This window comes from Amia ocellicauda, chromosome 15 (assembly GCF_036373705.1).
Source record: "Amia ocellicauda isolate fAmiCal2 chromosome 15, fAmiCal2.hap1, whole genome shotgun sequence".
Classification (NCBI taxonomy): Eukaryota; Metazoa; Chordata; class Actinopteri; order Amiiformes; family Amiidae; genus Amia; species Amia ocellicauda.
In genome coordinates, this window is record NC_089864.1 from 20,368,555 (window position 1) to 20,383,713 (window position 15,159).

Here is a 15,159-nt window from a genome sequence, read left to right on the forward strand (position 1 = left end):
CTTTTTCCTAAATGTAAACTCATCTCCAGTTCAAAAACACCTCCAAACACCAGGGGGCGCTCGTCTTTATGATGCGCTGGCCGTTACTGCCAGTCATCCCTCTTGGTGTGTGGGTCTGGTTTTAAAGGGGAGTTTTTGAAAGGCTTGGTTTTATTATCATGCGAGAGTGGCGGGGTGGCTCGATAAAATATAAAAATGAGCTCGTTTGAGGGTCGGATGAAGGAATACCCCAGCATTTCTCTAGACCGCTTCGACAGAGACAATCTGAGCGCCAAGGCATATTTTCTGTCTCACTGTCACAAAGGTAGGTGCAGTTATACAGGTGTTGGTGGTCGGTGTGAGCTGTTCTGTAGAGATGCGATCATGTAGGCTTTCAATCAACATGGTTGTTCTGCTTTCAGTGTTGATTTCATGTTATTCTCCTGTTTTGCTACAGATCATATGAAAGGATTGAAAGGACCGGCGCTAAAAAGAAGGTTAAAATGCAGGTAAATTCCGAGATGATGTAGCTAGCAGCCTGAAATTACATTTTTGTTACTGCAGGTAATATTTCTGCAATTTACATATGCATTTTTGACTGGACATCTGTCTGTACAATTTAACGTGCTCTTGTACGCTTAAGAATGGTTATGAATCAGAAGGTGATGACGTACATTGAATAGTACAATTCCAGATTCCAGAACAGCCTTCTTTAAATGCCAATGAAAGCGGATCAGCTATTGTTCTATCTCTGTGTTATAAATGCTTACTAAATGATGCTAATTGTCCGTTTACTCCAGCCTTACTCTCCGGCTGTACTGCTCCCCAGTGACCAAGGAGCTGTTACTGAGCAACCCCCGGTATGCTTTCTGGGAAAATCACATTGTAGGTACCGAAGGGCTCACATTTGACTGAAGAGGGTGTCGTTTGTACACTGCTGTTATTGATCACAGAATGGTAATCCTGTGGTATAACTTTGTGAAAATCGAGGTGCTTGTGATTTGGGTTTCTGTACTGGGCCATGTGAAGTGGCAAAACATCGTTCACTGTGAGATGGATTATAGGATCTGCAGTGTTTAGCCAATATACTGTAATTGTGTTTGAAATACTATTTGTTGATAGTACATCTTATTATTGTTATAGGTTGGTTTAGAAGTGGAAAGCCCAACTCAAATTTCTCTGATTGATGAAGCATCTGGAGAGGTAAGAAACTGTAACATTTACAAACATATGTAATATGGACTGTTCTCAATACTGTAATTGAATTTGAATGCACAAAATAAATACTATTTGAATAAAACTAACTAATTTGCATAAAACCTATTATTTTACAATCATAGGTCCTATTTTATGCTGATTTAAAGAAGACCTAGAAGGACAAATTGCTCAACATGAATGTGTGTAAAGGAGCTAAACTTTTTTTTCATGTCCATTAAACAGAATATTGCTTGATCTTTCATTGTAACTGCTAAACCTAAAGTTTAAACATTTCATGCATTTTCTGTCTCTAGAAGGAAGATATTCTAGTGACACTTCTCCCTGCTGGTCACTGTCCTGGGTCAGTCATGTAAGTATCGATGTATCCACTTAAGGAGATCCAGGCACTTTATTTTTTTTATTATTATTATTATTATTATTATAATATTTGGACTATATTCAGTTATTATATGCAAGTCTTTTGAAACACTGCTTTGTTTTTTGGAATTGGTAGAATGACAACGATTGATTGTAAGATTAGAAGAGCATATCTCACTTTTTGACACAGATTTTGCTTAAATTAGTATTTGAAAGTGGATGGTTTGATCTGTGGAAGATCTCAAGTTCTTGAAATATGGAATATTGGAAAAACAATCTCTGTGTTTTATAAGAGCAAAGGACCTTTGAGTGATTTTGGTCAGATTTCTCACGTGCTGACGTTTTGTTCTTTTATGAAGCGATCCCATTTGTATCATTTATGCCTGTGTCTCTGAAGGCGCACAAGCTTTATCTGTCTGTCTGTCTGTCTGTTGCAGGTTCTTGTTCGAAGGCAATAATGGGACAGTTCTGTACACAGGAGACTTCAGAATGGCTGAAGGAGAGGCTGCTCGAATGGAGTTTCTGCACTCGGGGGACAGGTACACTATTGTACACCACTAAATGTGTTGTGTGGTCCAATTGTTGTTGCAGTGAAGGATTCCTTGACCTTTATGAACAAAACTGATAATTTAGCTTTTGCTGAGCTTTATGATGACTACTTTGTAACTGAGACAGTCGTCATATAACAGAATAGCTGTTGCTGCAATTGTCCGGTTGTGCATTTTGAAAGGATTTGGGAAAATCTAAAGTTTAATCAGTTCCGTCTGTCTGTTGTTTCATTTCCATGACTAGGGTGAAAGACATTCAGAGTGTTTACCTGGACACAACATTCTTTGACCCCAGGTTCTACCAGATACCAAGCAGGGTAAGACTCTTTACAATCTGGTTTTCCAAATGTTGCTTGTTTTCTATTGTAATTCTTTGTTTGAGTATGTTAGATGTGATCAGACAAAGATGTTTATCGTACACTGTGTCAAAGAAGTAATTTCGCTTGGTACACTATCTCAGTGATTTATAAAGAAAGCAAATATTTTATTGTTTTTTTCCGTGATGCATTATTTGAGAGTGATCAGGTGTTTTTCTTTCTCAATGTGTAGAGTAAATGTATTTGGGTTTGTTAGCCAAGAAATCTAAAATCTATCTATAGTAAAGACCTTGTGTGGGTTTCCACTAGTCTTTTTAAAAAGCAACAGATGTCAGCCATCACCTTCATTTTTCTTTGTGCTGCCTTATTGCAGGAGGAATGTTTAAATGGAATAAAGGACCTGGTGAGAAACTGGATTACTCTCAGTCCATACCATGTTGTGTGGTTGAACTGCAAAGCTGCCTATGGCTACGAGTACCTCTTCACCAACCTCAGTGAGGAGTTTGGATCACAGGTGAGTTTCTCATCTACTGATACCCAAGTGTTTCAATTTTATGTGGGATCCTGCAAGGAATGGTAAATGGTCTGTATTTGTCTGTTTTACTTCTTTCTATTAATGCATATAAAATGTGGCTGGTATCTTTACAATACCGTTTCTGGAAAATGTCCTTCCTGGTTAAAAACAGTACGTTTTATTTTTCTTCTCATTTCAGGTCCATGTAAAGTACCTGGACATGTTCAAAAAGATGCCCGAAATACTGTGCCATGTCACCACGGACAGGGCAACGCAGATCCATGCGTGCAGACATCCAAGGGTAAAATGACCTTGCTTGCATTTGTTTTAAACGGAAGTAGTCATAAAATAAATTGATTGTTTTGTACATTTTCTCCATAACCTCTTCACTGCTCTTGCTTATTTGTGGCCTTTTAAGTAAAAAACCAATGTTTCTTCAGGATGATGAATTCTTCAGAGCAAACCGGCTGCCGTGTGGAATCGTGGCTAAAGACGGAACCCCACTGCGCATAATCAGCATTAAACCGTCCACCATGTGGTTCGGGGAAAGATCGAGGAAAACAAATGTCATTGTGAGGTGAGGGGGTGTGGTTGGAGTACTGGGCTGCACAGGCTGCTAATTACTGTTTTCTGTTACTACCATTAGCAGAAGTGAAAATGTAGAGGTATACCATCTGTGTAATCAAATAGTATATTGTTAGAATTTTTTTTAAACTAATTGAAAAAGCTGAATGACTCTTACTGAATTCTCCAGATTAGTTATTGTCCTTGGCTATAGAGAGGAAATAGATTTGATTAAATGTCGTAAATCCAATGTGTCCCTAAGTATTCAATTATGTCAGGGTGTAATGAATGTCATCTGACTTCTGTCTTTTCAGGACTGGGTCGAGTTCTTACAGAGCCTGTTTCTCATTTCATTCATCCTATAAAGAGGTGTGTGTTATCTGTATGGTTTGTAATCACCTTAGTTGAGAAAATGTGACATGTTATTTAACCAAAATGTTCACATTCTGGCATCAGTAATATATCCACTGATGAGAATAAAATAGGAAGATTATCTGAATCAATGAATCACAACTTAGATAAAGGCTTGCAAAACAATAAAAACCTGATCTGTTTTTCTCTCTCATGCCTGCCCCCCCGAGGGACTCAATGTATTAGTTCTGTACTTAGTTTCATAGAAATTTTGAAATACAATAGCAGCCACAAACAGAAAATATGTGCTCTGTGCAGTCTACTGAATTAATGCTACCGAATGCCTTCATCCTATTTATTTGTTTATAATTTAAAGCTCAGTTTAGATCTCTTAACCCAATTTAGGTATAACATCTAACCGAATAAACTGAACTACCAGTTTTCACTTTATTTACTGTTTTTTTATTTATTTCTCAGATCAAAGATTTTCTTACCCATATTCACCCTGTGAATTTGTATCCCAATGTTATCCCAATGGGCAGAACCATAGAGGAGGTCAAAGAAATGTAAGTGTCCTTGTATATTTAAAATGTGATCTTTTAATAATTCTCTAAAGCTGTTGTTTAAAAAGTTTGGAGGGGAGATGGGTTATGTAATTTGAGGCCTTCAGAGAAGTGACAATTACTGTTAATAGTTTTTAGATTTAAGGTGAGGGATGCCTGTTTTGAACACATTTGTACCACTGTTTTTAATGCACTTTTCCCTGCAGATTAAAACCCATGTGTAGAGAAAATTCTGGAAGAGGGGAGATTGTTTACAAACCGCTGGGGGCCCTCAAAAGGGCAAAACTGCATTTCACATCCAAAGGTAAAACAAATAAATAACAATGGTGTCTGGATTTCTAGGCACACGTTAAGTGTTAAGTTCTTTATTCTGATATAAAGCAGATTCATCACAGTATGATGAAATAAACTGACTAATGTGATTTGTTTTAACAGATTCTGACAGTGAGGAGGAGCTCTTTGATGAGGAAGAGGTGACGCCCTGGAGAAGAAAGTTGCCGGGGAAACAGGAGCAGAAACCTATGGCCTCAAAGTCTGAGAAGCCGCGGGAGATCCAGACAGGACCTCTCGTAAACTGCTGCAATGAGGCTTCTCATGACGGGACAGGAAGGAAGTCCTCTACACAGGACTACATGGACTGCGAAGAGTCCAATGATGATGATGAAGATGAGGTCGAAGAAGAGCAGGAAGAAAGCTCTGGAAACACTACAAACAATCCATCTTCTGGTGACCAGAGCAGAAATGGTTGTACCAAGACCTGTGCGGCAACAGCTTGCCTAGAAGAAGAAAGACTTGAAGATCAACAAACGGAAACCCCAGTTGTGGAGTTAAATGGCTCTAAACTTCCAAAGTGGGATGAGTTTTTCGAACCGGAACCAGTCCTCACAGACGAGGGTTCGGAACTCGAGAACAGTCAGACCCGTTCTGCGGAAGTCACAGGACCCCGGTCGCCGGACCTGTTCAGCGATGACGAGGACTCCACTCACGTCTCCTCTCAGAGTTCCTCCCAGTCAACGCACATCTCCGAGCAGGGCAGCGAGGGCTGGGGCAGCCAGACGGACACCGTGCTGCTCTCGTCCCAAGAGAGAAGGGCAGAGCTTCTCAAGTGTTCACACAAAGGTGAGCACAAATCTAGCCAATCGGAAAACAACGCAGATGCAAGGAGAGGAGGGTGCAGTTTTCTCCGGCCAAATGAGGTCTTGCATGAGCCTGAAGTCCACGTGGAAAGCAGTGAGCGGAGGCCTGTACATTTGCCATCAGAGGTCAAATCAGAATCTCAAACTTCCTCCGATTTTGAAATCCCCTCGACGCCCGACTCCGAAGTGCCTCGCGTAGAGGAGCTGAAGGATCTGTACAAGAAGCTGGCTGCCGGGGAGGCCGTTGTCGTGAAGAGAGGCAGTCAGGGAAGCACACCAACTTCATGACCAGATTTTAAATGAAACCCCAGGAGAGGATGGACTACTTTGTATATCATGTGGAACTCAGGGTGGTCCTAGAAATAAGAACAATTACACTATTTGTGATGTTCAATGCCACATTTAATGGCAACTTGAATATTTGTATCATTCCTTTTCAAGCACTTCTCAATGCAACGGTTGTATCTGACTTCTCAGGACCCAGCTAATGATGCCGATGCCTTTGCCTTTTTGGCCTCCCGTTTCCGAAGTTGTGGGTGAGAATGGGTTGTTACAACTGGTTCTATACCTTAATTTATTTTATCACTCATTGTTTTATTGCTGCTTAATGAATACTTAATTCCTCTTTTAGATTGTAAGGTTGCTACAAAAGACAGTATATTTTTATGGGTGGACCAAGGCAATACTGAACATTAACAGGATATTTAATGACTGGAGTCACTTTAATGGACATGCTAGTTCTTTAATCCACTTTTCTATCAACGACAGACCTAGAATTTGTCACCAAAATGCAAATCAGCGATTACAGTAAACTATAATTTATTTCTGAACTTTTTTTTATTTTTTATGAAAGTGATCTTTTGTGCATAATAAAGTTGTATAATATTTGGTACTCAACAGCTGGTTGTATTGGCCAGTTTCAGAACATCTACCTAACCACACAACCCAACCCAGTGGTGTGTATTTACCACACAAGCAAACTTACGCTACTTGCTCAGTGAATTACTGTGTATTTTTTTCCCCAATGTGCCTGAATACAAGTATAAATCAGTAAAACAGGGTCTCTTTTTTCCTTCTACAAGATGCATATTTCTATTCCATAAATGCATTAACAAGAGGTAGTTACTACTCAAAATGCATTGTTTAGGAAAAAAAAATACATTTTCAATAGTGTAATTCTTCATTTATTTCACAAACATTCTGAGCAATTTAACAAACTGCACAGTACAAATGATTTGCCCAACAGAACAACCTTATATTTAAGCAATAAAATAACTAAATACTGAATCAGTCTAATACCACACTTGTTTTTATATTTAACAAAAACAGTACAGTATTGTATCAGTTTAGCCTCTTTTAAAGTGTCTAATAAATGGTTACTAAGCCTTAACAGAACAACATGTGTGGATGGATTTAAACGAACACTGTTTAGGATGCAACGTCTATTGTGACTGCTTCCGTCTTCCCACTGCCCTGCTCCATGCATGTGACATGTAAGGATCCATCCCTGCAGAAGACAAAAAGCAAATATCTTACGTTCACCTGTGAACTCAGGAAAAAGCAATGATGCATTTCTCAGAAGCCAGAAAAAATACACCCCCTGCCATTCATGAAACTGAATGAACAGAATTAGAAATACAATTTACAAATCCTGCTGATAAAGTAAATGTAATACCTTTTCATTGTCAGAACTGTCACTATATCATGATTTTCTTCTTTGGATTCCAAATCTTTTAGAACAATCTGTAAAAAATAAAAAATAAAATACATTCCTCAATAATTCACTTCACAAATTCAATTTTAACTAATGAGACATTAAAATTACTCAAGACGAGCTAAATTCAAGCTATCAATGAAGCCAATTATCAAAGACAAATTAACCACTCCAAGTATAGATGAGGATAAAATCATTAATGTTTTGGAGGGGATAGGTAGCAATTAATTGAATGTACAGTTTGTAAATGTAATATTAAAAAATGCATCATTAATGTGCTCACTTCAGTGTAATCAAATTATGTTAATTAAAATAAATCACTTTTTTGCTCTGCAATTACATTTCAACAAAACCTCTAGAATTTAAAATAAGGGATCAAAGCAATGACAACAGTAACTCCATGTGCACCCATCCTATGATTTGCAGCGACTAAGGGCATCTTAAGAACAGAAACAGATTAAACAACTAGATATTCTTTGCACAAGGTTACCTGTGCCAGTTTCTCTTCTATGGAGCAGTTGTGCCCTTGGGACTGGTACAGCTCCAGGCAGACCGAAGAGAGGCTCCCTGGACTCTGCAGAACGTGCTGCCTCCTTGCGGGCAGAGGGGTGCCAGACGGTAACAAAACTGTATAGATGTCCGCCCCCGAATCATCAGCCTCCTGGAAGAGAGAGAGAATGAGGGAGAATGTTTTATTAGGTTGAAAATCCAAACAAATGTTACACTGCTGAACATCACTTTTCCATCTCTCCTCATTACCTTGACAAGAATATCCTTGGCACAACAATCCACCGTTATAGAATCCTCCTCCAGGGCGTCCCTCCCCAGCAGCAACCCGGCCTCAATGGCAGCACCAATTGGAATGACTTCATCGGGGGGGATGGAATTCAGAAGCTCCACATCTGGAAACAGATCCCGAATCATCTGCTGGAGCTTGGGGATCTTTGCAGAGCCCCCACACAGCACCACCTAGCAACAGAGCAACACGCTAGTAAAACCTCAGACTGCTTCATTTGGCCTGCCTACCATTTTTAAATCAGTTCTTTAAATAGATGTGCATTTATTATTTAATGGTGATATGCCTTCGTTTTTCCTTCTAAATAAGACATCTACCAAGTTGACAAGCTATTCTATGGAAACACTGTCTTCCAAGAACATTTCAGTGCAAGACAAGTTTAAGACTCAAAAATCCTTATAAATGATGTATTTCAATGTTTTACCTTACTGACGTCATTTGTAGAAAGACCGACTTGGTCCAAGAGATTTTTGATTGGCTGTATACTCTTATTAAAAAGAGTAGAGCATACAAGCTCAAATCGAGCCCTAAAAAAAAAAATATATATATATATGAGAAGATTAAAAATCAGAATACACATTGAACTTGGTAGTTAACCAACCTCTCCTTGGGTACCATTTACCTAGAGACATTGCAGTCAAAGTCCATTCCATCAAAGAGAGAGTCGACAAAACAGTTTGAGCTCCCCAGAGTAGAGAGGGTGTGCTTTGCAACCTCTGCGCTGTTCATCAGCTTCAGCATAGCTCTAGGATTGCCCGTGATGTCATGTTTATAGGATCTAAATTGCCAGAAACAAAAAAAGTACTTATATTTTGACCCAAAACACAGGTGACAAACCACTTTATTATTATTTTGTGGCAGCATCTATTAATGATACAAGAAGTCTAATAACAGCAGTGTCAACTTGCATGTTGACAGATGAAAACACTGAGCACTCACTTTTTAAACTCAGATGCTAAATATTGGGCGAGAGCCTCTGAAAAACTCTCTCCACCAATGCTGCCGTCGGACTGTGTGGCCAGGACTCGATACAGTCCACTGTTCACCTCCATCACCGTCACGGACAGGGACGTCCCTCCAAGCTTATAAACAAGCACGTGGCTGCAGATTTGAAGCAAAAAGACAAGGTTTTACACTTCTCATAACTAAACCAACTCCAAGATTCATCTTTTATACACCTAGTTAATCCAGTGTTTCATACGTTTATAGATCGCAATATTGGCTCAATAGTTCTTACCTTTTTCCAGTTGGAGAGTCTTGGCCAATCCCATAAGCCAACAGTGCCGCTGAAGGTTCATGAATTAATCTCAACACGTTGAAACCAGACACCTCCGCTGCTTGTCTAAGAAACAAACCAGAGACAGAGGGCTTGACTTGAACATTTGTAATCTATTGCAATGTCTCTATAAGCTGTTCTTTACTGAACACATACTAAGCAATTCTTTATGGTGCTTAAAACCAAGGTACTGTTAATATGTTACCGTAGCGCATTTTTCTGAGCCTCTCCAAATTCAAAAGGGACTGTAATGACGGCATCATTGACATCTGATCCCAAAGCAGACTGTGCGGTTTCTGAAACAAATCAAACAATTATAAAGTTAGAAAGGCCTGCCAGAATGAAGTGCAAACCTTCTGCTTAGTCCGTGATTTCTGGATGAATCAATCAAGTTAGTAAAGGAACACACACAACCTGTAATTCTGTACCTAATTAAAGATGCAGAATTAGTTTTACATTTCTGTCATCAATCTGCAATTGAAGAGAGCATTGACAAAATCCTAATTGTACGAAGAGTAAACCTTAACACATGCCGATACGTTTAGTTCCGAGAGGCAAGCTTCTTCCCATGTAACACTCACCTTTCATCTTTTTAAAAATCAATTTTGCCACATCATCCGGCGAAACTAATTTGGTAGAGTCCCCAGTGTCGATCTCATACTTCGGCTTGTCATCTTTATTGACAACCTACAAACACATAAGATAAAGTACATGTTGTTGTTTTCTTCCCCCACTACAAAATAAACATTATTCTAATTAAAGCACATTTGATGCAGACAAAACTTACTGAGCATTTACTCTGTGCCTTGTGTTTCTGTGCTTCTGGGTCATCGAAACTAGAATAGATACATGGAAATTGAATCAGAAGCAGCCCAGCAAAACAGACTGCTGATAAAGCCCTAACAAGGAAAACAAGTGTCCAGGTTTAAAGTTACCTTCTGCCCAGGATCTGTTTCACTTTTACCACTGTGTTGGCAGCGTTTCTTATTCTGCCTTGTTTTGCTGCCAGTCCCACAATCTGAAACAAAAGCACAGCAGGGTGACACGGTGCGGGCACAACGACCAGCACAGCAGGACAACTTCACAACCCTGCCCACAACCCGCTCACCTGCTCGGTCTCTCTGTACGCCACCACGGCCGGGGTGACTCGATCACCGGCATCGTTGGCCACGACATCTGCTCTGCCATCCTGGATAAAACAAGGCGACGGATACACACCTTCACAAGCAGCTGGGCATTGATGGACACATGATCTGTTACACACTCATGACGTAACACTTTGCATACAAATCGAATTCCAAGTTCCAAAAAGGAAAATCGCTAGGTTTAATCAAAACACGTCATCCGAATAATGGCTATGAAACCGCTGGGTGCAAGTTCTTTATAAGACGTAAAAATACCAAGTAAAACTGACTTCAAGTTAAATATAAAACAGAATTGAATGAACTGTACACAACTCATTCAATGTGCCGGGAGCTCGACCATCATTTCACACCTGGGAAAAAAACCTAATAATCATAAGCTACACATGTCTACCAACACAGCTAGCGATATATTAAGACACTGTTTTATAAATACACGAATTAAACTATATTGTTACCTTAAAAATAGCCACGCAACCACATGTGTATCCCAGATGCACTCCTATAGCAGCCATGCTTGTTAACTACGGGCACACAAGCGGAAGCCGGGTCAGATCGACGTCCAGTGAAACTACCAATCACATGCGAGTTTCCGCCGCCGCGTCCAATGAAAATAAACGGAATTCGGCGGCAGAACGGGAATGTAACCAATAGAAAAACAGCACTTAATACAACTGTCCAATAGAAATACTGATAAATATTAACCAATAGTTAAACGACATTAACCAACCAATCAAATCTCAGCACCCCATGACGCGCTTTAAGTTGCACAACCAGAGAAGTTGGGCTAGTCCTGGGTTTAGGGTGTGGGGTAGGATTTCTGCTTGAGAAATTGAGTTTTGTTGCTTTTTAACAACATCATGCAGTTTGCCAAGGTTTTTACAGCTATAGCATTTTTGTATATTGATATTGATGTTGCCAGTGCAGGCGATTGTGAAGGTGAGACTTACATGCTTGCTTTGCAGTGCGTGTGAGGCTGCATGTAAAAATAGAGCCTGCCTGTTCTGCCAAATGTGTAGAGAGTGGGGACAGTATTGATAAACAAGGCATGTGAATGGGGTCTGTGGACTTAAGTAGGGGAATCAGATTGGTTTGACTGAAATACACTCCAAGAAATCAGTATGATCTATATTTTCAAGAAAATGGTAGACTGGAGCTAGCAGCAAGATTCATTCTGGCCCCAGGAAGATGTTACAGGCATTAAATCATATTGGTGTGGTCAAATATGTTCCATTATAACTTTACCAAAAATAAACACACACACACACACACACGTATGCATCTACATGATGTATACAAATGGACGTGAAAACAAATAAATGTGTAAAAGAAAATGTTGAAATGGCAACAGACCAGAAGCATTACAACAAGAACAATCTGAGATGGAGTAGAGAAGCTATGGGTTGGATTCCAGATGTTTTTCTGGAGTGAACTGGGAAAAATGAACTGTGCACATGGGAAAATCCTGTGCTGCCATTCATCCACAGCTTGGTTTTTACCTTCCTATAAATAAAGACTGAACTTTGACCTGCTGCAGCCCAATCCCACAATGAAATATTTCACTTCTACCTCTGTTGCATGCTGTCTGTAAATTACAGCAAAAAGCATGTGTGAATGTGTATCAAATTGTATGATTTAGAACACTTGTTCTATTGTTATTTGTCAAATTAAAGTGTTTCGTTTGTCTATATATATATAGATTGGGAAAGATCATTTATTGATTCTAGAGATATCCCAAGCATTATTTTTCTTATTCTTAATCTTATTCTCACATGTACACAATACTACAAAGGTAAACACATCACTAAAAGTAATCTAAACATTACAGTGATTAAACATTGCAATGGTTTCCAGGTGTAATCTACACCGGGGTTTTAAGCAGGTGCCAAAAGGTGATAACACATTGTGTACTTCCAATGATCTTATGAATATGACTGGGTGTCAGATGTTGTATCACAGTGCAAGGACAAGATCAGAAGTCCTGATTGGCGCAGCATCACGATGGGACATGACCCCCTAACAGAGAATCATTATCTTGAGTTCGCTGCGATTACACAGATATAGCTTTGTTTTTAGTCATGCTTTATTACCACATCTTTATTTAAACCCAAGATAACTTGTAAGGGGTATAAACAGGACTTATTGCAATATGTATCACATTGTGATGTATAAGAAAAGCTATGGTGTTTTTGTCACGTGATATTTATTACTCTTAAGTACATTATCTTAGTGCGGCCCGATCATTGTTTGTATAAATGCAAAAGGAGTGTTTTGTTTTTTATTTTATTCATTCTTACTTGGTAGTTCGAAAGAGGGCTAATGCCATTTAATTGAAAATCTCCTGGGAAGATTAAATGGATCTAAACACAGGCCTACATTACTGAATAACTAATTAATTCAACCTATCTACTTCATTGCCTATATATCATTTTTTAAATTCTAATTTTAGTATGTATTGGATTCCTGGAGAGGTTTTACCAGACCTTGAATTTAAAGTACACAGAATTGACACCAGCCAAGGTGGAACAAGATTTGATTGCAGCCTGCAAAGATGCCAAAGGGAAAGAAAACCGACTGGTGAGTAGGAAGAAATGTGAAAAAATCCTTATCGAATGACAGTGTGCTGCATTAGAGGCACACTGATTCGTATAGGAATTCAAGCCCTTGTTCTTAGGTGACTTAGTTGAAAAGACAAGTAATTTGATTGAGGTGAACGGGATGTTAGCTGATAAAGACTTACGGAAATGAGTTTCTACATCCTTGAAAACATTTCCTTTCAATATTATTATATATGCAACTCTGCCAGACAAGTTTATTCCTGAAAAACAAAGAAACAAAAATCACATTTGATAAGTATTAGTGGATTAAAAGCCATTTTAAACCACAACACATCTTTAATTTCTTTCAGTGTTACTACTTGGGAGCAACAATTGATGCAGCTACAAAGATGACAAGTGAAGTGACCCGTCCAATGAGTTCCCATGTGCCCGTACAGAAAATCTGTGAGAAGTTACAGAAAAAGGACAGTCAGATATGTGATCTGAGATACGGTATGCTGGGGAAAAGACAATGGGTTGACATAAGCTGTTCATCTGATTTGATGTTTCCTTAACATGACAGAACAAAGTGTGAATATGAAAGTATTATAATAAATGTCCACTACATGCATACCCTTATGAAAAGACAACATGTTTCCTTCTGGTCTACATATATGTGTGTGTGTGTGTGTGTGTGTGTGTGTGATATTAATGGCTTAACATTCTCATTCTGGGCATTGACACATTATTTGTTATACACTGGAACAAACTATGAATGTAGGAACAGGAAAACACTTTTCTTTACTTCCTTCCTTTCTGTATTATTATCCTTGGATGCATTCTTGGTTATAAGGAGCTGAACAAATATTACAGGCATGCATCCTGTTCACAGATTAGTTTGCATGAATAACAGCAGTCTGAAGACCCCCTGCCACCCAAGCCCACACACTTTCACCTTTCACTCACTTTCATGTTTCAGAAAAGCAGCTGGACTTCAGCGTTGCCGGCTTGTCTAAGCTGAGGGTAGCAGAACTGAAGAACATTCTCAATTCCTGGGGAGAAGTGTGCAGAGCCTGCATTGAGAAAACAGACTTCGTGCACCTCATCCAAGAGCTTGCTCCAAAATACAGTAAACGCCAGGGACACAGCACAGACTTGTGATACACAAGTGAATAAAGGTTTTGCCTTAATAAACTCTCCAGACACTGGGTATAATTCTAATTTGAAATGGTCAAGTTTAAATGATCTCTTTGTAAAATTATAATTCTTAAATTGTGCTTAAACGGATAACAGCACTAAATGCTAAACATCTACAATGTTTTTACACTGAAGATGTAGCTATGTATAATACAAACGTTTTCTGGTGTTTCAGGTGTCAGAGTGCAATACATGTGATTGTTTTTTTCTTTTTACTCCAGTGAACTATTTTACTATTTTATTTGTCCTCTCTTGAATACATGAATACATACCTTGGCTTAAATTTGGTTAATTAAATAAACACCAGGGGGAGCTCTAGTTACTTATCAGTGGAAAATATTACCGGTGACAGAACTTTTCTTTGGTGAGCATTTTGGCCATTCTTCTGGTAGGAGATAAAAGCGAGCCAGAAAACTGTCTGCAGCCTGTCAGTGTAGCTCTCACTGAAAATGGGATGTATATCTGTTCAACTGTTATCCTGTGGCTTCTTTTTTTACAGTGCCATATAGACTGCAATCATTTTAGCCTCTGGCACTATGCATACAAAATCAACCTCTACTGAATTTATATGAGAAATGAATGGAATTTTAATTAAAATTCTAAAAATAACAGTATTGTTGTTGTTGTGGCTAATGTGACTGGTGTGGGTCAAGTTGTGACATGCATTTTCATTCTCCTTCAATGAAACACAAAAGAATGTATGACAAATGATCCGTCACGCACAGCATTCTGGGACAGATATGGAAACTTTACAGAACCGTTCAGATCCCCTCACAATAGAGAGTATTAATATTTTATGTGTGAGTCTTTGTTCTGTATGTTAATTGTGTAATCAAGTAGGCAATTCAGAGCGGGAAGGTAGACGTTTGCAAACTTTCTGCAAAGGTTGAGCAAATATTGAACCTCTGGAAATTGTAATCTGACTTTGTTGGGTTAATATGATGAGTATG

At 38.9% G+C, this 15,159-nt stretch overlaps 3 protein-coding genes across 6 annotated transcripts; 2 read left to right on the forward strand and 1 right to left on the reverse strand.

The window, feature by feature from the left end:
- The first annotated feature begins 154 nt into the window (after positions 1-154).
- dclre1c (DNA cross-link repair 1C, PSO2 homolog (S. cerevisiae)) lies at positions 155-6,834 on the forward strand. Of its 4 annotated transcripts, none has more exons than XM_066723727.1 (14): positions 155-304; positions 437-488; positions 780-864; positions 1,123-1,182; positions 1,491-1,546; positions 1,992-2,093; positions 2,347-2,419; positions 2,793-2,933; positions 3,133-3,234; positions 3,374-3,510; positions 3,812-3,866; positions 4,326-4,414; positions 4,618-4,715; positions 4,847-6,834. In XM_066723727.1, exons 1-14 carry the CDS (start codon positions 196-198, stop codon positions 5,833-5,835), a joined length of 2,148 nt encoding a protein of 715 aa, XP_066579824.1. In that variant the 5' UTR covers positions 155-195; the 3' UTR covers positions 5,836-6,834. The 4 variants fall into 4 exon arrangements, with proteins under 4 accessions (XP_066579824.1, XP_066579825.1, XP_066579826.1 ...); XM_066723728.1 differs by having other exon boundaries at positions 225-304; positions 780-839; XM_066723729.1 differs by lacking the exon at positions 780-864 and having other exon boundaries at positions 225-304.
- On the reverse strand, positions 6,709-11,033 carry hspa14 (heat shock protein 14). The gene is made up of 14 exons (XM_066723731.1): positions 10,934-11,033; positions 10,442-10,522; positions 10,269-10,351; positions 10,121-10,169; positions 9,915-10,020; positions 9,539-9,629; positions 9,295-9,399; positions 8,997-9,158; positions 8,680-8,835; positions 8,482-8,584; positions 8,021-8,230; positions 7,752-7,922; positions 7,223-7,290; positions 6,709-7,054 (listed from the first exon to the last, which is right to left on the reverse strand). Exons 1-14 carry the CDS (start codon positions 10,988-10,990, stop codon positions 6,976-6,978), a joined length of 1,521 nt encoding a protein of 506 aa, XP_066579828.1. The 5' UTR covers positions 10,991-11,033; the 3' UTR covers positions 6,709-6,975.
- A 205-nt stretch (positions 11,034-11,238) lies between these two features.
- On the forward strand, positions 11,239-14,818 carry cdnf (cerebral dopamine neurotrophic factor). Its single transcript, XM_066723685.1, has 4 exons — positions 11,239-11,414; positions 12,925-13,052; positions 13,384-13,525; positions 13,992-14,818. The coding sequence occupies exons 1-4, from the start codon at positions 11,336-11,338 to the stop codon at positions 14,171-14,173; spliced, it is 531 nt and encodes a 176-aa protein (XP_066579782.1). The 5' UTR covers positions 11,239-11,335; the 3' UTR covers positions 14,174-14,818.
- The last annotated feature ends 341 nt before the right edge of the window (positions 14,819-15,159 follow it).

What these genes read in the sequence shown, in the direction of transcription:
- dclre1c (XM_066723727.1), top strand. Translation starts at nt 196, where the DNA reads ATGAGCTCGTTTGAGGGTCGGATGAAGGAATACCCCAGCATTTCTCTA. An exon ending in TCTGTCTCACTGTCACAAAG is followed by an intron (nt 305 to 436) that starts GTAGGTGCAGTT and finishes GTTTTGCTACAG; the next exon opens with ATCATATGAAAGGATTGAAA. An exon ending in TTTCTGCACTCGGGGGACAG is followed by an intron (nt 2,094 to 2,346) that starts GTACACTATTGT and finishes TTCCATGACTAG; the next exon opens with GGTGAAAGACATTCAGAGTG.
- hspa14 (XM_066723731.1), bottom strand. Translation starts at nt 10,990, where the DNA reads ATGGCTGCTATAGGAGTGCATCTGGGATACACATGTGGTTGCGTGGCT. An exon ending in GATTTTTAAAAAGATGAAAG is followed by an intron (nt 9,630 to 9,914) that starts GTGAGTGTTACA and finishes GATTTGTTTCAG; the next exon opens with AAACCGCACAGTCTGCTTTG. An exon ending in GCTCAGAAAAATGCGCTACG is followed by an intron (nt 9,400 to 9,538) that starts GTAACATATTAA and finishes TTTGTTTCTTAG; the next exon opens with ACAAGCAGCGGAGGTGTCTG.
- cdnf (XM_066723685.1), top strand. Translation starts at nt 11,336, where the DNA reads ATGCAGTTTGCCAAGGTTTTTACAGCTATAGCATTTTTGTATATTGAT. An exon ending in CAGTGCAGGCGATTGTGAAG is followed by an intron (nt 11,415 to 12,924) that starts GTGAGACTTACA and finishes TTCTAATTTTAG; the next exon opens with TATGTATTGGATTCCTGGAG. An exon ending in GATATGTGATCTGAGATACG is followed by an intron (nt 13,526 to 13,991) that starts GTATGCTGGGGA and finishes TTCATGTTTCAG; the next exon opens with AAAAGCAGCTGGACTTCAGC.